We start from the raw sequence: 18391 nt of genomic DNA, 5'->3' as shown, positions 1-18391 counted from the left end.
TGCGACTTTTTCGTATTTTTTGCGATTTTTTCGGCGCCTTTACGACTTTTCGGAAATTATCGCAACTTTTTTGTTACCAATACGATTTGCGCGAAAAAAACGTGAGTTTTTCGTAGCCATTACGACTTGCGCGAAAAAACGCGAGTTTTTCGTAGCCATTCCGAAAGTTGCGCAAAATCTGGCGATTTTTTCGTAGCGTTAAAACTTGCGCGAAAAGTCGCGCCTTTTTCTTAGCGTTAAAACTTAAAAGGCGCGAAGTTTCACGCAAGTTTTAACTCTACGAAAAAATCGCGACTTTTCGCGCAAGTTTTAACACTACGAAAAAATCGCCAGATTTTGCGCAACTTTCGGAATGGCTACGAAAAACTCGCGTTTTTTCGCGCAAATCGTATTGGTAACGAAAAAGTCGCGATAATTTCCAAAAAGATCGCAAAATACCGATCATTACGAAAAAAACGCAATCGGACGCATTCGGCCCGTTCGTGGGTTAGTAAATGTGCCCCTTAGTGTATATATACACCAATCAATTTTCCAGTAGGAGTACAAAGACAAAATATTTAATATTTAAAACCCAATAGTCTTAGTTTTAGACTGTTTGTACAGTAGGCCTATGGCAAATACAGTATAATAATTTGGGCTTTTTTGCCTGCCATTATTTTGCCCCCGCTTAATCAGCAGCATCAGGAGTACTACATTTTCTCCCTACATCAGTTTATTGCTAGTAACAATGAAAACACCACCCCTGGCATTTCTCACAATGCAATTCACATCTGAAAACACGTACTATATCAAAATCTCTTTGATTTTTGAAACCAAAACTTTATGTTCTGCCTTTTCCTTTTGGACTGAGCATTGCCAAGTAACTGTGCTGTAGAGTAGGAAAGTGCCAGAAAGCAAGACACGCCTAAATGAGTTGCACTGTAGCTCAGAGAGTAAGTACTCATTGTATGTATGTATGTATAACTTATAAAGCGCCACAAGGGTACGCAGCGCTGTACAATCTTACAGAATACAAAATTACACACAGGGAGGACAAGTGATATAATAAATAAATACAATAAATATATATATATATATATAAGTGCCATGTGGTATGAGACACAGTAGGAAGGAGGTCCCTGCCCCATAGAGCTTATAGTCTAAGTAGAGCTTACATTGTGGTCTAGAGAGCATAGAGCTGTGATCCCCAACCAGTGGCTCAGGAGCAACATGGATGTTGCTTCCAAGGGGTTGGGAGCAACATGTTGCAACAGGTGCTTATTTTTGAATTTCTGACATGGAGGCATAAAATGGAGGAATAAAAACCCTGTGTACAGCCAAACAGTGCCATCTGTAGGCTGCAAGTCCACATTGGGCTACCAAACAACCAATCACAGCCCTTATTTGTCAACTTTTTTTTTTCATGCTTGTGTTGCTCCCCAACTTTTTTTATATTTAAATGTTGCTCACAGGTAAAAAAGGTTGGGGACCCCTGACATAGTGCATAGATGTTCCAAGTAGGGCTGGGCGATATACCGTTTAATACCGAATACCGTTTTTTTTTTAAAACTATATTCATTTTTCAGATACCGCAATACCGGGGTGTCAGGGTACTCACCCGTGCGGTCCGGTCTCGCGCGTCCAGGTGCGCGTGCGTCAAAGCCCACTTACATGTCAAAGCGTGCACGTCCACGACGCGCCGGTTCTGCGCATGCGTGGGGGGTATTTAAAGCTATCAAACGCCTCCTCCTGTGCTATGTTGTCTGTGGCCTTGCCTGGGAAACTACGTCTGCCTGATTTACCTTACGACTTTCTGTTGCCAATCCTTCGCTTGCCTGACTCTGATTTTCAATACTGCAGTAATTATTCTCTAATTTATTAGGAAATGGGGTTAACACCTAATCATGCATGGAAAAAAAAAATACCGTCAAATACCGTGACACCGATATAATTTTGAAAAATACCGTGATATAAATTTTTGGTCATACCGCCCAGCTCTAGTTCCAAGTATGTTATATACAGCTATATCTAGGGGTAAGCAGAATAGAAACACACTGCAACAATAGGGGGTGCTAAGCCTTTACCTCTTCTGTCTGCTTAAAGGGGATGTTCACCTTTAGCATGAATTTAAAGAGCCCTGTCAGAAAAAAAACATATAGATCATATTTATTATTTAAAATAGGCAGTTTTGTAGCTACAGACCAGGACCCGCACTGCTAAAACTCTTTCTCCTTTGCTCTCCTCTCTGTCTGGAAGGGATCACAGACTCCAACTTGCATTCTGCCCACAACAAGAACTTGACACTAAACTGGTTCTACCCATGCCTTCCCTCTCCTGCTTATTTACATATTTTAATACTATTGGCTTGTAAGGTTCAGCCAATCTGATCAATGAGATGCAAATGAAGGAGGAGAGCATGTGCAGTAACCAGTTCAGTATTAACTTCCTGTTTTGGACAGAATACAAGTTGGACTCGGTGAACATCCCCTTTAGTCCAGGCCACTGTCTCACCACCACCACAGGTCACTTTAACTCTATCGTCGGCCACCCCGTGCGTCATCACTGTGTGTGTACGGTGACAGGGAGGGCAAGGCGGCAGGCTGAGTTGCCTAGGGTGCCTGGCCGGCTTGGATGATATATGAGTTCCAAATATGCTGTATGAGTATGTGATTCAGAAGCACAAGAAAAAAAGGTTACTTTCAAGAATTCCCTATGCATAGATGGATCTTTTTCTACCATTTCACTCCAGTTAGATCAGGGGTGGGCAAACTACGGCCCGCGGGCCACATCCGGCCCCTTGGCCTTTTTAATCCGACCCACCGACGACGCCAAGTCTCATCACGCGAGACTTGGTGTCATTGGCGGGCCGGAATTAAAGAGACGAAGGGGGCGTAACGCTGGCCTGGCCATGCCCGCCCTGGCCCGGTCCGGGGGTGAGTAAATGTGGCCCGTGAGCCAAAAAGTTTGCCCACCCCTGAGTTAGATAGATGACCACAAACTATCCATTGAAATTTCTGTTGTGTTTTATCAAAACAAAGTTTGTTTTACACAACTGCTTTTTTAAACAAAATATAAAAAGTTATATTGGGTGCATTTCATCTTGGAAGAGGGCATATTTTCTGAATGCACTACATCATATGCAGGCACCGCCAGTTCCATCGCCTGTTCTAAATAAAAAGTGCCCATGCCACATTCTACAGACATTTCAAACTCCAAAACGTCAAAAATCATTACATTTTCAAAGCTGAGAATGTTATTATCTATTACATCAAGTGATATCAACTGCTAATGTTTAGAATGAAAACAAAATTTAGGGATGCAGAGAATCCACAATTTTGGGTTAAGACAAAATCCAAATCCAAAAAAGATTTAGCTCAAAGCCAAAACAAACTTAAATCATAATTTATATAGTTCTGTTTTTGAGTAAAGTAAAAAAGATATATCATTTGTGAACAAAAAATCAGCAATTCCATTAGTCCAGGGTTATAAAGTCACATGACTTTAAGGGCTCTACTCTACCCAGCTCATCTTTTGATGTACATCTGACATGCAAACCTATTTTGAAGGCCAAAGGCAAGTTATGGACCAAAGCAATCGATGTTTGCACTGAATAAGTTTAATATGAGAACAATCTTTTATTAGCATGTTATTTGTACAGTTTCTACAATTATACAGAGATAAGTTGTTAGAACCCCTGGAGATTATCTCAAACACTTTGGAAAAAGTAATATGAAGGGGAAAGAAAATCAAGGTTGGGTTAGTGTTTTATGTGTTGTAGCCAAAACTTGACTTCCATCCAAGAAATTTCAGCAGTGGAATGAAAGTAACTTCATAAACAGAAGCAAGGAGACTTTGGGCAGGAGTTTCAGTCACAGAGCGAAGAGAACATCACACCATGCTCTCAGTAGCGCTCCTCTCATCTTTCTGTATTTTCTTTGGATCATGCCAGCAGTTATCTGGAAGAGGTATGTGGCATACAATGCATTTAGCTAATAATAAATTGCACATAAAAAGATTACACAATATGACTTAATGAGTGTACAGAGAAGTAGTAATGCAAATGTTTAGATTTGTTGCTTTAATTAAAGTGTCTATAAAGCATATGATGCTTAAATATGTATAATTAAGTGTTAAACCACATTTTCTTTAATATATTTACTTATGTTAAGTAAGGATAAAAGCCTAATTTTGCAAGACTGAATAATATTTCTAAACTCTTTTCACGTCCACATTTATGACACCTTTAAAATGTAGACATAGATGCCATTATTAGCTTCACCACCAACTTTAAATCATGCTTAGCAGGGGATACATCCAAGATGTATAAATATATAAGGGAACAGTACAATATTAATATTCACAAGTAGATATTTCCAGAGGACACCAGGAAATCCCTTCATTAAAAGAAAAGAACAGTACATTTTAAGGTCCAAAGAAATGTTTTTACCCTGTGAATTTTTATTCAATGAAGTGGCTGTACTGGCAAATACATTAGGTAGCTTTGAAAGTCTGAATGCTCTTTAAGCAAATTTAAGACCACACAATTACAGGTATTTGTTCTTATACAAAGTTGATACAGGGGCTGGTCTGATTTTCCCTTTTAAATCATGGAGAAACTTTTCCTCCACTAGACATACTGGAGATGGTTTCAGGGAGGGCTGTTTTCACCTTCTTCCAAATCAGCTGTCAGTTAGGCAGGTAAAGGCTGGTGGACATCTGTCTCGTTTTTTAACTTCATCTGCTATGTAACAGGTTGCCCTCAACCTCAACCCCATAAAGTAATACAAAATCATCAAAAACAGGAAAATATTTGGAATAATAGCATTTTGTATCAAAAGTGAGTCTTTAGAAATGTATATATGTCTTTCTGTCCTGAGTGAACTTTTTGCCCCCTTTATTCTACCAAATACAATTATGAAAAACACAGTTCAGGCTTTTCCTCAGACAAAAAACACACAATTACATATTTCTAGAAAATGTGGCCTTGTGATGTTTGTGAATGCAGAATTAGAATTCAAACAATTTCTTTGTAATGGGTATACACAATAGGTGTATTCAGCCTTCAGTTAAATGTTCATAATACGAGTTCTCGCAGAGAGGGCTTTCCATCCTTAAGTTTCAGTTTGGGTTTTTGTTTGCATTATCTCTTAATCAATGTACTGTACAGCGCTACAAACTGTATTTATGCTTTATAAATGAACTGCAGCAATTCTACTGCCTGCATCAGATAAGGCAGGCACAGGTCAAGGACAATACATGTTAAAGAAGAACATGTTTTGCTATAAACATGGAGCCAAATGGCATGTCTCATAAATAATTGTCAGGTAGACTTTATATACTTTATAGTTTTATGAGATATATTTGATTTATTAGTGTGCTGCTTTAAACATTTAATTTCTTGCTGCAAAACTCCCTGTCATACTACTGGACAATGCACATTAAAGGAATACTGTCATGGGAAAATCAGTTTTTTTTTTTTCAAAATGCATTATTCAATAGAGCTTCTCCAGCAGAATCCTGCATTGAAATCTGCTTTTTAAAAGCACAAACAGGGTTTTCACACAGGGCTAGCCATATTCTTCATTTCTCAGGGTGCAACAGTCATGTGACTTGTGCTCTGAAATAATTCAATCACTCTTTACTATTGCGCTGCATGTTGGAGTGATATCACCCCTTCCTTTTAGTAGAACAATGGGAAGTTAGCAAGATTGCAGCTACCTAACACCTGTATTAGTAAAAGTGGTAGATATCAGAATAGCACTAAATAGTAAAAAATTCAAGTCCGGCTTGGGACTCCTCCAGTTACATAGGGGTAAAAGAAACAATAGGTTACCTGAAAGCAGTTCTAATGTGTAGCACTGGCTCTTTCTGAAAGCTCAGAATCAGGTACAATGCAATGAGATGGCACCAATATTATAACTAAACAAAATCAATGGGTGCAGGAAAGATCAAAATTGGTATGTGTATGGCCACCTTTAGGCATATACCTCAGGTCAGTACATTTTAAAGTAAAGAAAAGCATTGACCTGGGGTCCAGGGCTAAAGATTGTATTCACTGGAGAAGAAGTTTAGCACCCTAGAGTGAACTGCAGTTTCCTTGTGCTTTAATGAACTGCTGGGTTAATATTTCTATGTACAGGATTGCTTTGTAGCACCAGTATTTCATCATCTTTGAAGGCCATGAGATCAAAACATTTGCTTTGGATCCCAGCAATTACTGAATTATGTGTATACATACAAGACTAAATATGCGCTCCCCAACTGTTTGTGGGCACCAGTGTTAAAGGCGACACTGATGGGCACTGTTCTACATTCAAGTGGAAAAAAGCCCCTCATAGTAGACAGTATTTTCAGAAAGCCTACACTGACATTTCATTTGGCTTGGCATGAGATCTGCTTATGTCAGATGTGGCAGTTTAGTGGAAATGTGTAAATATAAAGTAAATATTAGAGGGTGGATTTTTATATAACCACCTTTAATGCTTAGGGTTTATGTTATGACTATGACTGTCCTTTTGAAAATAATTTACACCATCACCACACATTATTGCCAATGTGGGCTCCTGGTTAAAACTTAAATGATAAATAAAAGTCAAAGACTAATGGTTTCCATTAAAACTCCATTCATGGAAAACATTAACCACATTGTTTTTGAATACCCTATCACAAGTCACCTTCAATCATTCAAAAACTGCACTCAGTTTCCACTAAAACATCATGTAATGGCTTTCCAAAGGCATGACATAAGCAGAAAGCATATTTGAAATATATATTCCCTATAACAACTGCAAAAGAATGTCTATAATCAGGTCTTTACATATTTTTACCACATGTGCACCATAACAGGTGGATGCTTGACCTGCTATTTACTGCAGAGACATAAGGCGTTTTTTGGCAAGTCCCCTGCCTAAACTTGGCCTGGCATTAGTCTATACTGGGTTATTTAGAAGCTTCCATTATTTTAAATGGAATGGTATTTGAGTCCATGAAGTAAAGAGCTGACAATTCAGCTGTAACTTTATATTTTGGCCATCATTAAGAATACAAGCCCTTAAAGTGAATAGGAGGTCCATTTACATGTACTTGGCCATATAAGGAGCTAGCACATGGGGTCCTTATACCATTTTTATATGTCATTGTGTATAAGAGACATTATTGCAGTGTTGAAATAGTATACAAAATTCTCCAGAAGTGCCCTGCAGAGTCCTGTCAGTTGAGACATAGGTAATGATTTAGGGCAGGGGTCCCCAACCGCCCTTGTACCATTTTCTACCAAAAAAAAGAGCACCTACTTCAGCTGGGGGGGGGGAGAGGTGAGTGGATTCTTAATGTTACTGCTGTTCTACTACAGGACAGTTTGCAACATGGATTAAAATGTACCAAGCTTCTGTGTAAAACAGGATGAAGAACTAAAGCCTAAAAATAAATGCAGCTGCAAGTGTTTTCTGGAGCAACATTCTCACCTTGCCTCATGGCTAAAATGCCTCATCTTATTATTTTCAGTGTCATGTGATGAAAGCAGTAGAAAAGCAGTAGAAAAAGCGGTTTAGACAATTTGAGAGCTATGCACACTTCCATAATTGCCATGGATTGAGGGTCATGACCTAAAAATGAGCAATAAAACTACAATTACGCTATTCTTTGCATCTCCAGTTCCTATGTTTCCTATTAATTACATTGAAAGGGAGAAAGTACAGAGCTAGACACAATGACAGCTTCATAATAACAGGAGGGCACTTGCTTGAAATTGTGACGCAAATTCAACTGGAGAGTACATACTAAAATAAGATATATTGGGCCTGATTCACTAAAGGGCGATAAAACGTGCGCTATTCTTATTGTGCGCTAAAATTTTTACCGCCGCTTAATTTTGGCGATTTTTCGCACGATTCACTATAAGCATACTCGCGCTTTTTTACGCGCGATATTGCATGCGTTATTTAACTCGCGAAAGACTATTTCAATGCGGTATTTGCCGGTACATGCGCTAAATTACGCAAATAATCGCCGAATATGAATGGTAGCATAGAAATAGTGTATAAAAATTGTCGAAGCATATAAATGGTGTATATAAATATTAGCCACATATAAATAGTAGATGCTTATAAATAGTAGCCACTAGTGATGAGCAAATGTGTTCTGGTTTCTTTAGTGAAAAATTAGCAAATCTTTCGAAAGATCCCCGAAACGGCAAAAATGTTGTGCGGGCAAAAAAATTGTTGCCCGTGACTATTATTTTTTGACACTTGTATCAATTTTTGGATGTGCGGTGAATTTTTTCGTGGCGAATTTTTTCATGCGTTTTGCCATTGGCGGATTGGTTTGCGAAACGCATGAAAAAATCCGCCGCGAAAAAATTCAATGCACGTCCAAAAATTCGCTGCGGATCCATGCCTGGCGAAACATTTCATCACTTGTAGCCAAATAGAAATAGTGCAAATGAACGCACGCCATGTTAGCCATACACGCCAATACTTGCGGAAAATTACTGTATTAAAAATGAACATTTCGCTGCAAACTGGCGGCTGCGTCACTCTGGGGGAAACACAGACTTGAATAAATAACACTGTAAGTCCATATTTTATTGCAAAAAATCATTTACTGTACTTTTGTATAATTTTTCGCCTGCCTGTAGTAGGTGTTAATTTTCGTATAGCCGAATGCGATATTTAGCGCGCAAAAGTTATAGTGAATCATGCGATCGTATTCTTTTCAGCGCGGAAATTAATGCAAAACGGTAAAACTAGTGCGAGAAATACCCCATGCGAAAATGGCGATTTTTCGCATGCGATAATACTATGGTGAATCGCGCGCAAGTTATTTTGCGTTTTTTAACGCGAAAAAGCGTGCGATAATTTTTATCGCCCTTTAGTGAATCAGGCCCATTATGTTAAATAAGGAAAATGGCAAAATTATTACTAAATACATATCATTGGCGAGGCGACACAAACTCCATCAGCCACATAACTCACAACAGCATTTCTTCCTTGGGGGGCAGTCTCTGCTTTTTTACATTTTTAACAAATGTTATGTGTGTTTGCGTTTGGTGTGTTTATATTGTTATACATTTGTAAATAAGTATGGTGAGTACATAGCATGAACAAGTAAAAGGAGGGAAAAAGTGAGGGCCTGCTCAAATGTTGATATATAGGTAATAAAAGAAAAGTATTTTAGAGGTTTTGAATAAGTTCCACTAACATAAAAACATATAAAAAGGCACAAAGTTACCATGAAACTCTTATATAGAAGTTGCATTAAGTCACGTGACAACAGGGACATCACAAAGCACCATATATAACTGATAATATATATATATATATATATATATATATACAGTGGCTTGCAAAAGTATTCGGCCCCCTTGAACTTTTCCACATTTTGTCACATTACAGCCACAAACATGAATCAATTTTATTGGAATTCCACGTGAAAGACCAATACAAAGTGGTGTACACGTGAGAAGTGGAATGAAAATCATACATGATTCCAAACATTTTTTACAAATAAATAACTGCAAAGTGGGGTGTGCTTAATTATTCAGCCCCCTGAGTCAATACTTTGTAGAACCACCTTTTGCTGCAATTACAGCTGCCAGTCTTTTAGGGTATGTCATAACCAGCTTTGCACATCTAGAGACTAAAATCCTTGCCCATTCTTCTTTGCAAAACAGCTCCAGCTCAGTCAGATTAGATGGACAGCGTTTGTGAACAGCAGTTTTCAGATCTTGCCACAGATTCTCGATTGGATTTAGATCTGGACTTTGACTGGGCCATTCTAACACATGGATATGTTTTGTTTTACACCATTCCATTGTTGCCCTGGCTTTATGTTTAGGGTCGTTGTCCTGCTGGAAGGTGAACCTCTGACCCAGTCTCAAGTCTTTTGCAGACTCCAAGAGGTTTTCTTCCAAGATTGCCCTGTATTTGGCTCCATCCATCTTCCCATCAATTCTGACCAGCTTCCCTGTCCCTGCTGAAAAGAAGCACCCCCAGAGCATGATGCTGCCACCACCATATTTGACAGTGGGGATGGTGTGTTCAGAGTGATGTGCAGTGTTAGTTTTCCGCCACACATAGCGTTTTGCATTTTGGCCAAAAAGTTCCATTTTGGTCTCATCTGACCAGAGCACCTTCTTCCACATGTTTGCTGTGTCCCCCACATGGCTTGTGGCAAACTGCAAACGGGACTTCTTATGGTTTTCTGTTAACAATGGCTTTCTTCTTGCCACTCTTTGTGCAGTGCACGACTAATAGTTGTCCTATGCTGTAGATCTCTGCAGCTCGTCCAGAGTCACCATAGGCCTCTTGGCTGCATATATATATATATATATATAGAAATAAGCAGTGTCGGCACTCACAGGATTTCACAATAATATTCACGAAGGGACTCATGGATAGATGCAAACGGTGAGGTTTATTAATCCTACGTTTCGGTACCGTACTGGCACCTTCGTCCCTGACGAAGGTGCCAGTACGGTACCGAAACGTAGGATTAATAAACCTCACCGTTTGCATCTATCCATGAGTCCCTTCGTGAATATTATTGTGAAATCCTGTGAGTGCCGACACTGCTTATTTCTATGTCGCTATCCTGCTCTGGCACCCAGGTATTGAAAAGAACATTTTGGTGTGCTCTCCCCTCTGTACTCTATATATATATATATATATATAATATATAAAATGTTATTCATCGTTCTTGTGAATTATAAATTTGATGGGTAAATTCTATCAGTATTGCAGAAAATCTTTTGAAGTGAAAACTTTAAAAAACTTTTAAATCCTTTAAAACCCCATGGAATAAAAAAAAATATATATTTTCCTTTTACCGAGGGCTCAAAATTACAGTTTTCATCTTAATGCTAACGGCAGCTGATACAGAAGTCAATTGCACAGATGTACAAAAACAACAGTTTGCAGAACTATCCAGCCTTTCTAGCTACTTTCTTATTTACTAATGGCTGCAGCAGCAAGTTTAACAACAGAAGAGTGTTTCCTAACCTTAGGAATCATGCTGGAGTAGCAATTATGTTGATAACTAAATAACAGGTTGAAATTGCCATATTGCATGAAATTACTGCCTGTTTGAAAGCACTCTCAGTAGATTATCAGCAACATGTCATTATTCACTCTTAGCTAACAGGCTGGAGGCGAGTGTAAGGGGAAGAATGGTAGATGATGACCTTAGGGCTGTCAGTTAAGGCAAGGATTTGTTGATACCTGCTTTCATATTTATCCAAGAAGACTCAACAAAATGGCTGAAAGTCACCAGGTAGTAGAGCTTATGGAAAATATATGCTTGTGTCTATGTGTGGGCCTTTATGTGCTGTACATATTGGGCAATCTGCCACGCCTGCTACCTGTAGTGAATTTTAAAATAACAAAATGTTGTACAATCTTGTATATTTATTTATTTATAATTAATAATCAACCCACAAAAAATAATTTGCTGTGATGTCTCCCTAACTTCCATGTTCATCCCTACTGCAATTATTGTGGTAGATGCAGGGAAGTATTAAAATCACTTTAGATCTTATGGTCTGGTCATCCCATCCAGGAATAGGAAAAGTCATGAAACCTCACTTGCAATACTAGGTGCATGAAGATGAATAATAAGATAACAGAAAATGCTGATTCTCTCTTACTTTTCAGCAAGCAGCTGAAGCTTGATTCTTGTTTTTTTAATCTTTCTTTCCATACAGAGACAGGTTCACCCCCAGTGTGGTCACACAATAGTGTGAGAAAGAGCAGCGGTGATAAAAGTCCCACAGTGGGTCACATAACCATGCATGTATTTAGCTTTTTTTTACTGTTTTATTATCTCCCCCTGTCCTCAGATATTAGGGTTGATTCACTAAAGTGCGATAAAACGAGCGCTATTTATAGCATGCGTTAAAAAATTGATTGCGTCTTATTTTTCACATCATAACGCACGATTCACTAAAAGGATACTTGCGCTAATTTAGACACGATGCTGTTTGCATGGCGTCGCAAAGACTATTTTTGTGGGGTATTTGACGCAACGCGCACTAACTCTGCACGCTAATTAACGCAATGCGTTAAAATTAAAGCATTCGGTTGCACGCTATTTAACGCACGCTATATGCGATTTAACGCATGCAATAATAATTTAGCGAATCATGCCCTTTTTCGCGTCAATTTTAACGCAAAAAAGCAAGCGATAATGCTTATCGCACTTTAGTGAATCAACCCTAATGTCTTTTTGTCTATGGTAATATTACTTACAGCTTTGTGGTGGCCGGTGTACATATGCAGACAAAGCTGTTGGTCAGCTTGAGTAGCCAGTCTGGAAGGGGATGAAGGCCACTGGTTGGGTGTAGGTGTGGGTCTACCCATTTAGACCAGATTAGGTCTTTAGTGTGTGTGAGACTGGTTATGCTTCATTGTGGGTGTGAAAGGCTGAATCTTCTTGTGTTTATGCTTTGGGTCAATTTCCCTAACGTCTATTAAAAAAATTCTATATATTAAAAATAGTGTCTAGCCAGCCTTTTCCATGTACTTTTTCATAAAACCAATATAGTGGCCTTATTATATATTCCACCTGTAGAGCGATAAAAAGGTACACATACACATACTATGAAACACATACTAGTGTAACACCGTTTATTTAAAGTAAAAACCCTGTACAATGCAGGATACTCACAATTGCCGGCACATATGAAGCTATAGTTTGATATGACTGCTTAGGACTTTGTACAATTGTGAGTAGCCTGGATTGTACAGGGTTTTTACTTTACACTATGTTGTGCTCCCTTTTATCTCTCTACATCACTGCTTGGGTTGGACAACCTCAACAGACCTTGGCCATAAAGGCATTTATTGTTTGGCGTTTGCTACTTTGGGTCTGGTGGGTGCATATACTTACCATATTGTGTTGGTGGAGGATTTTGTCAGCACATTGCACTTTATATTCTTATTTATTGTAATTGCACTTAGTGTATTACTTGTTTAAACTGTTATACTGTTTTAATACTACTAAGTCTGGCAAGTTTCATACTGTCAGCTTGGTTGTACCTGCAGGCCCAGATTTAAGGCGAGGCTACAAAGGCCAGGGCCTAGGGCGGCACAAATTTATAGGAGGCATGCTGCCCAAGCTGCACTGAAATTTTGCTCACATACGGAGCAATGGGGACCTCTCCCCACTGCTCCATATGTAAGTTTAAATAACCGCATGGGGAAGTGTGTTCAGGAATGCCCATGAGCGGGGGGGGGGGCTGAATGGGGGCAGCCTTGGGCGTCCGGATTAAAAATCCAGCGCTGTGGACCTTAAGTACAGGTTTCAAAAAGTTTACAAACAATATACATATCATTTCTGATGGTATAGTATCTGGACAAATGGCTCTGTTGACTTTTTTTCTAATAATGTCATTGTGTCTCAGTCTCACCACATTTAACAGTCTAAAATCCTATATTACTGTCATAACTAAAAGCAGAAAAAAGTTTTTTAACTTTATATTTAAATTGATATTTATATTGGCTGGATAAATTGTCTGCATGACAAAAACCTACACAATGTTATTTAACAGAGTACAGTATTTAATTTAAATACTTATAAATTCATTTTTATGATTATTTTAGGAGATGTTGGACCACAGTTGCTTACAGAGATGAAGGAAACAAATTCAGTGCTACGAGAAGTTCGAGAGCTTCTAAAGCGACAGGTAAAATTACTCCTAAAGAAATTATTTCTTAACACTGGACACAAACACCAGTGATGTTGCCCATGGCAACCGATCAGATATTTGCTTTTGTTTTCTAACTTGTAGGTTACCATTCAACTGGTTGGTTGTTGATGTTATGGGCGTTATGTTTGTCTCTAATGTTAATAAACACTCCACTCATGCATGCAAAACGTGTAGTATGGGACCTGCAAGTGACATCACAAAGGGAGAAAAGGCCATGCCACTGACTTTACTAAGTGGGAAGGGCTTTAATGGAACACTATACCCCCAAACAGTGTAGGCGTCTATAAAAATATATTGCATAAACAAACTCATAAGTAAAACCCTTCTTCATCAAACCTCTGTTGTAAAATATACTTTGTTAGTAGAATGTGCCATTGGGTAATCTTAAATTGTGATTTTAAGTACTAAGGTCAACCCCCTGGGATCGTATGATTCAAGGTGCACAAACAAACCAAGGGGATACATACATGCTAGGTCACATTAGCAGGGTCTGAGCTCTGCCTTTTACTCCCACACTTCTTCCTGTTACAGTCAGAGCTGCATTATTTCCTTTCAGGTGATCTCTGAGGGAGCACACAGACCATCACAAAATGGTGGCTAAATGTAAAAGATGTAAAAGGGCAATATGTACTGAGCTATATATATTCCATTCTGGTAACATTCTTTAATAGGTCACTAAAAATGATATAAACTATCTGTTGGTTAAGTATTCATTCATATAGTTTTCCCTTAAGGCCAAGGCAGGTGCAAGAGCTATGGGGCCATTTCTTACATATGGTTAATTAATAGTTTATTAAAGTGTTATCAAGCAGCTGAAGTCTGCTATTAGTAGATATCACAACACCAACCCCTATGACACACTTGCAAAACAAAGTAGAGATAGACAAATCTAGCAATATCCTGTGAATCATCAGTCCCATCTGGGACCAAAACGTCTTATTTTTTGTTTTTCACCATGTTGTAATAAATACACACTTTTTCATATCCATATGCAATCAATTATACATATTTTTTAATCAAGCACCTCACAGAACACGGTTAATAGAGTGCTGGCATACTGGGACTACCATTATACAGTATATATAATTTCTCTAAGCCTTCCATATTTTATCCTGTCTGTCCAAGAAATGCAAAAAAATAAATATAACTCTACCTGGCAAGGCATAACTGAAATCCAAATAGGAACTTCTTTGAGATTATATATTTCCTAAGTGTGACTTAATAATCATCCTACAAAATAACATGAAATCTATCATTTTAACATCTGTGACCAAATAGCTGAAAACATGTACCAGCCTAACATTCCCAACACAGCTATGTCTACAGGAATGTTTGAAAAGGGGAAAATTAGGTAAATATGACTCATCATGTAACATTTACTTTTACTCCAGGACATTATTCATTAATTCCTCAATTCCCGCACATTTGTAGACAGAACGGGAAGCTTGGAACTCTGGAAAACCATTTAGAATAATATCCTGATTCATTACCTAGTTTCATCATTCACATCTGATCATAAAATTGAGTAAGCAGATAGAAACTTACAAATGGCTCTGGGTAATGTGAATTAACTACCTTTCCTCTTTAAACAAGTATAACAAGCAAATAATTTTGTTTTTATAAATATTTGTCAACTTGCTTAATAAGTGATGATAGGAATGAAAGGCCCAATTTACTAAAGAGTTAAAAAGTGAAAATAAAATTGCAATTCACCTTGTTTTTGCCCACATTGTTTCATGTTTTTTTAGAATTGAAGTGCAATTGCAAATAACAGGAAATTATATCAGAGGCAAAAAGATTAGCAAATTGTGTGTGAATGTGTGCAACTTTGCTAGCAAGGGAAAGGGCATAATGCTAGTGTGACATGGCTATACATAAGCAAGGTCTTCAACGGCTTGTAATTCAGCTGGCACAACACTTATAGGCACAACACATAGACTCCTGTACTTACCATCTGCTTAATGCAGGTGTTAAGGTGGCGTTACATGGTAAGATTCTCCAGTTTGGAGACGTAAAAAAGATAAAAAGTCTTTCCTAAATGTATCAATTCATTAAAAACCTTTTCTGCCAGTTGGAAAATTGATAATAACTTTTTCAACTGTTAGAACAGTGGTTCTCAACCTTCCTAATGCCGCCACCCTTCAATACAGTTCCTCATGTTGTGGTGACCCCCAACCATAAAATTATTCCTAAGACCATCGGAAATATGTGTTTTCCGATGGTCTTAGGCGACCCCTGTGAAAGGGTCGTTCGACCCCCAAAGGGGTCCCGACCCACAGGTTGAGAACCACTGTGTTAGAAAATGGAACCTGAACATTTTGACTTTTTTTGTGAAGTATAGGGGGATCGCAATCTATCAGGAAGGAGGAAGTGATCGCTGCTACCCCAGGCTGGTGCTGTTCTCTCTGTACAGGGGCACCAGCCCGGGGTATTTATCTATTATTATCGTAATAACTCCGTTTGTATTAATGTATTCTACTGTACAGCGTACAGTACATAAGTAGCGCTTTATAAATAAAGATATACATACATACATTTATGTCTGCGTGGTACTCCAGTTTCCTTATACACTTTAATGATGGTTTTCAGAAGGGCTGGTTAAAAACTGCCTGTCTGGATTTCCAAATTAGGAAATCTGGACAGGGCTTTAAACTCAGTCATTGTCATGGGCCCACCCCTAATGCCATCTGCCCCGCGCCCTGCCGGACTCCCAAATGGCAAGAGGTAGCAACCCTACTTATACCAGATGACACCTATGGGCTTATTCATCAGTTTTCAAGTTTGTGAATTCAAGTTTATTTATGCCTAGGACAAGTCCTATTGACTTCTATATAAAGTTGCAAGCTTTTAGATGGCATTTTTACATTGGAGTTTTTGGGGTTTTTTTGCACTTAATAAATATCAAACATTTGAGTTTTTAATTCATAATTCAAATTTTTAACGCCAAAAAACTCAAATCGTGAAAAAAAAATCAAACTCAAACGTTGATAATTCATTCCTGTAATCTCTTTACACCAATTTAATATTTACTATTATATATTATAATATTGTCCCCCCTTTGTGTACTTTTCTATATTCTATATAAATAAAGTTATACATACATTTTACATACATACATACATGCCCTAGTTTGTGTGATAGGAGACTCCACTGGGGCAGGAACTGATGTGAATAATGTACAGTATAATCTCTGGAAAGTGCTGCAAAAAAAGTGTAGAAAAAAACCCCAAAATATTCTAGAGCTGTGGGAATTTATATGTGATTTTATACTGAACATTGCAATTGAAAAGGAACACTGTACTGTCATTATTTGACATCACCTTAGACCTGGTGTGATAGTGGCTGCTGTTCTTTAATACTGTGCTTTATAGTCACTTAAAAGTAATGTATAGCTTTCTAAACAGGCCAGGGTTTACAGATCTGTGCCCTACCTACCCACACAGGGAAATAAGCGCTGAACTGCTACCATTGGGCTAACAGCAGCTGAAAAGCCTTGTGTAGACTCATTTTTCCTTTGTTTTTGTAGATTGAAGAAATAACATTTTTGAAAAACACGGTTATGGAGTGTGATGCTTGTGGTAAGTAGCATACTCTGTACTATGCTAAAACATCTGCTTATTCCAGTCTCATCCTGCTAATTTATGAAGTGGTTTTGTTATTTTTTTACTTTTATTTAAAAGTTTTAATAACATTAATATTATTATCCCCTTTTAATACCCTTGTGGGTGTGTAATTGCTCCTTATTGTATTTGTTGAAAATGTCATTAACATGCTTTAGAATAAATACTTGTTATACTGTTATGACTCATTTGCAATGGAATGAGGTAGGGTGGTATCACTCACCCTGCTGGATGAGCGTGAAGAGTAACATCAGCTTGATGTGGAATATGGGCATCATTCCATCAGTTTGGAGAATGTTATTACTGGAAAATAAAGAGAGACTGTATAATCAGAGGAGACAGCAAACAGGAAATGAGACATGCAATTGAATAAAACCTCCAACCTTATGTATGTCCAGCTTACAGTTCTCTTTTGGTAAAAGGCTGCTGTACACTGGCAAAACAGATTTGCTGTCTTGCAGTCCTGCACATCATTTGCTTTCATTTTACCACTAGAGGTGCCAAAACAAAGTCACATAAACACACCCCTATTCAAAAACAATCTTCTGCCAATGCGAACTATGAATAACATTTTCTGTCCCTTGATACCAATATTCCAAAAAGACATGTGGAGAATAGTTTTACTGAATAAGTCATAACTTGTTATTACGCAGCATAGAGAGAATTGGCAATTCCATGAAACAGGAATTAAGTGTAGGATCAGCTATCAAAAAATGTTTATATTTTTTGTAATTCCATCTACGGGAACACTTCGATAAGCCTTACGGAAATTAAGCATTTCTGCAATTAGTTGTCTATTGTATTCCCTGGAGTGCTAAGATCCTGTTATGCAACTAGCTCTGTCTGTGTAGCCTTTCTACTGTACTGTACCCTTTCAGTCATAATATGAATGCTCGCTTGTTAAAGGTGTGGCTTTAACTTTATCTGTGCTCTCAGCTTAGCAATTACAGTGCTTAATCCAAGCATAACTTTTTTTTATCTGTGTAAGCCTGCATTCTTCAGTGCATGAGCTTTTCATCTTCATTCACTGAAGATGTGTGAGAGGGAAAATGGGCACCGGGTGAAAGCTGCTATTTGTTTTAGAAAAATG

General features: G+C 38.2%; 1 protein-coding gene across 1 annotated transcript in view; it reads left to right on the top strand.

The window, feature by feature from the left end:
• Positions 1–3820: 3820 nt before the first annotated feature.
• Positions 3821–18391, top strand: part of comp (cartilage oligomeric matrix protein) — a 48129-nt gene continuing 33558 nt past the window's right edge. Inside the window, exons 1-3 of the mRNA XM_012965676.3 lie at positions 3821–3944; positions 13575–13657; positions 17208–17259. Of these exons, the coding sequence (XP_012821130.2) occupies positions 3875–3944; positions 13575–13657; positions 17208–17259 (205 nt within the window). The 5' untranslated portion in view covers positions 3821–3874. The remainder of the gene's footprint in view (positions 3945–13574; positions 13658–17207; positions 17260–18391) is intronic.

This window comes from Xenopus tropicalis, chromosome 1, assembly GCF_000004195.4.
Source record: "Xenopus tropicalis strain Nigerian chromosome 1, UCB_Xtro_10.0, whole genome shotgun sequence".
NCBI classification, from domain to species: Eukaryota; Metazoa; Chordata; class Amphibia; order Anura; family Pipidae; genus Xenopus; species Xenopus tropicalis.
Note: the sequence above shows the minus strand (reverse complement) of the source record. Positions and strands in the feature narration are given on the sequence as shown.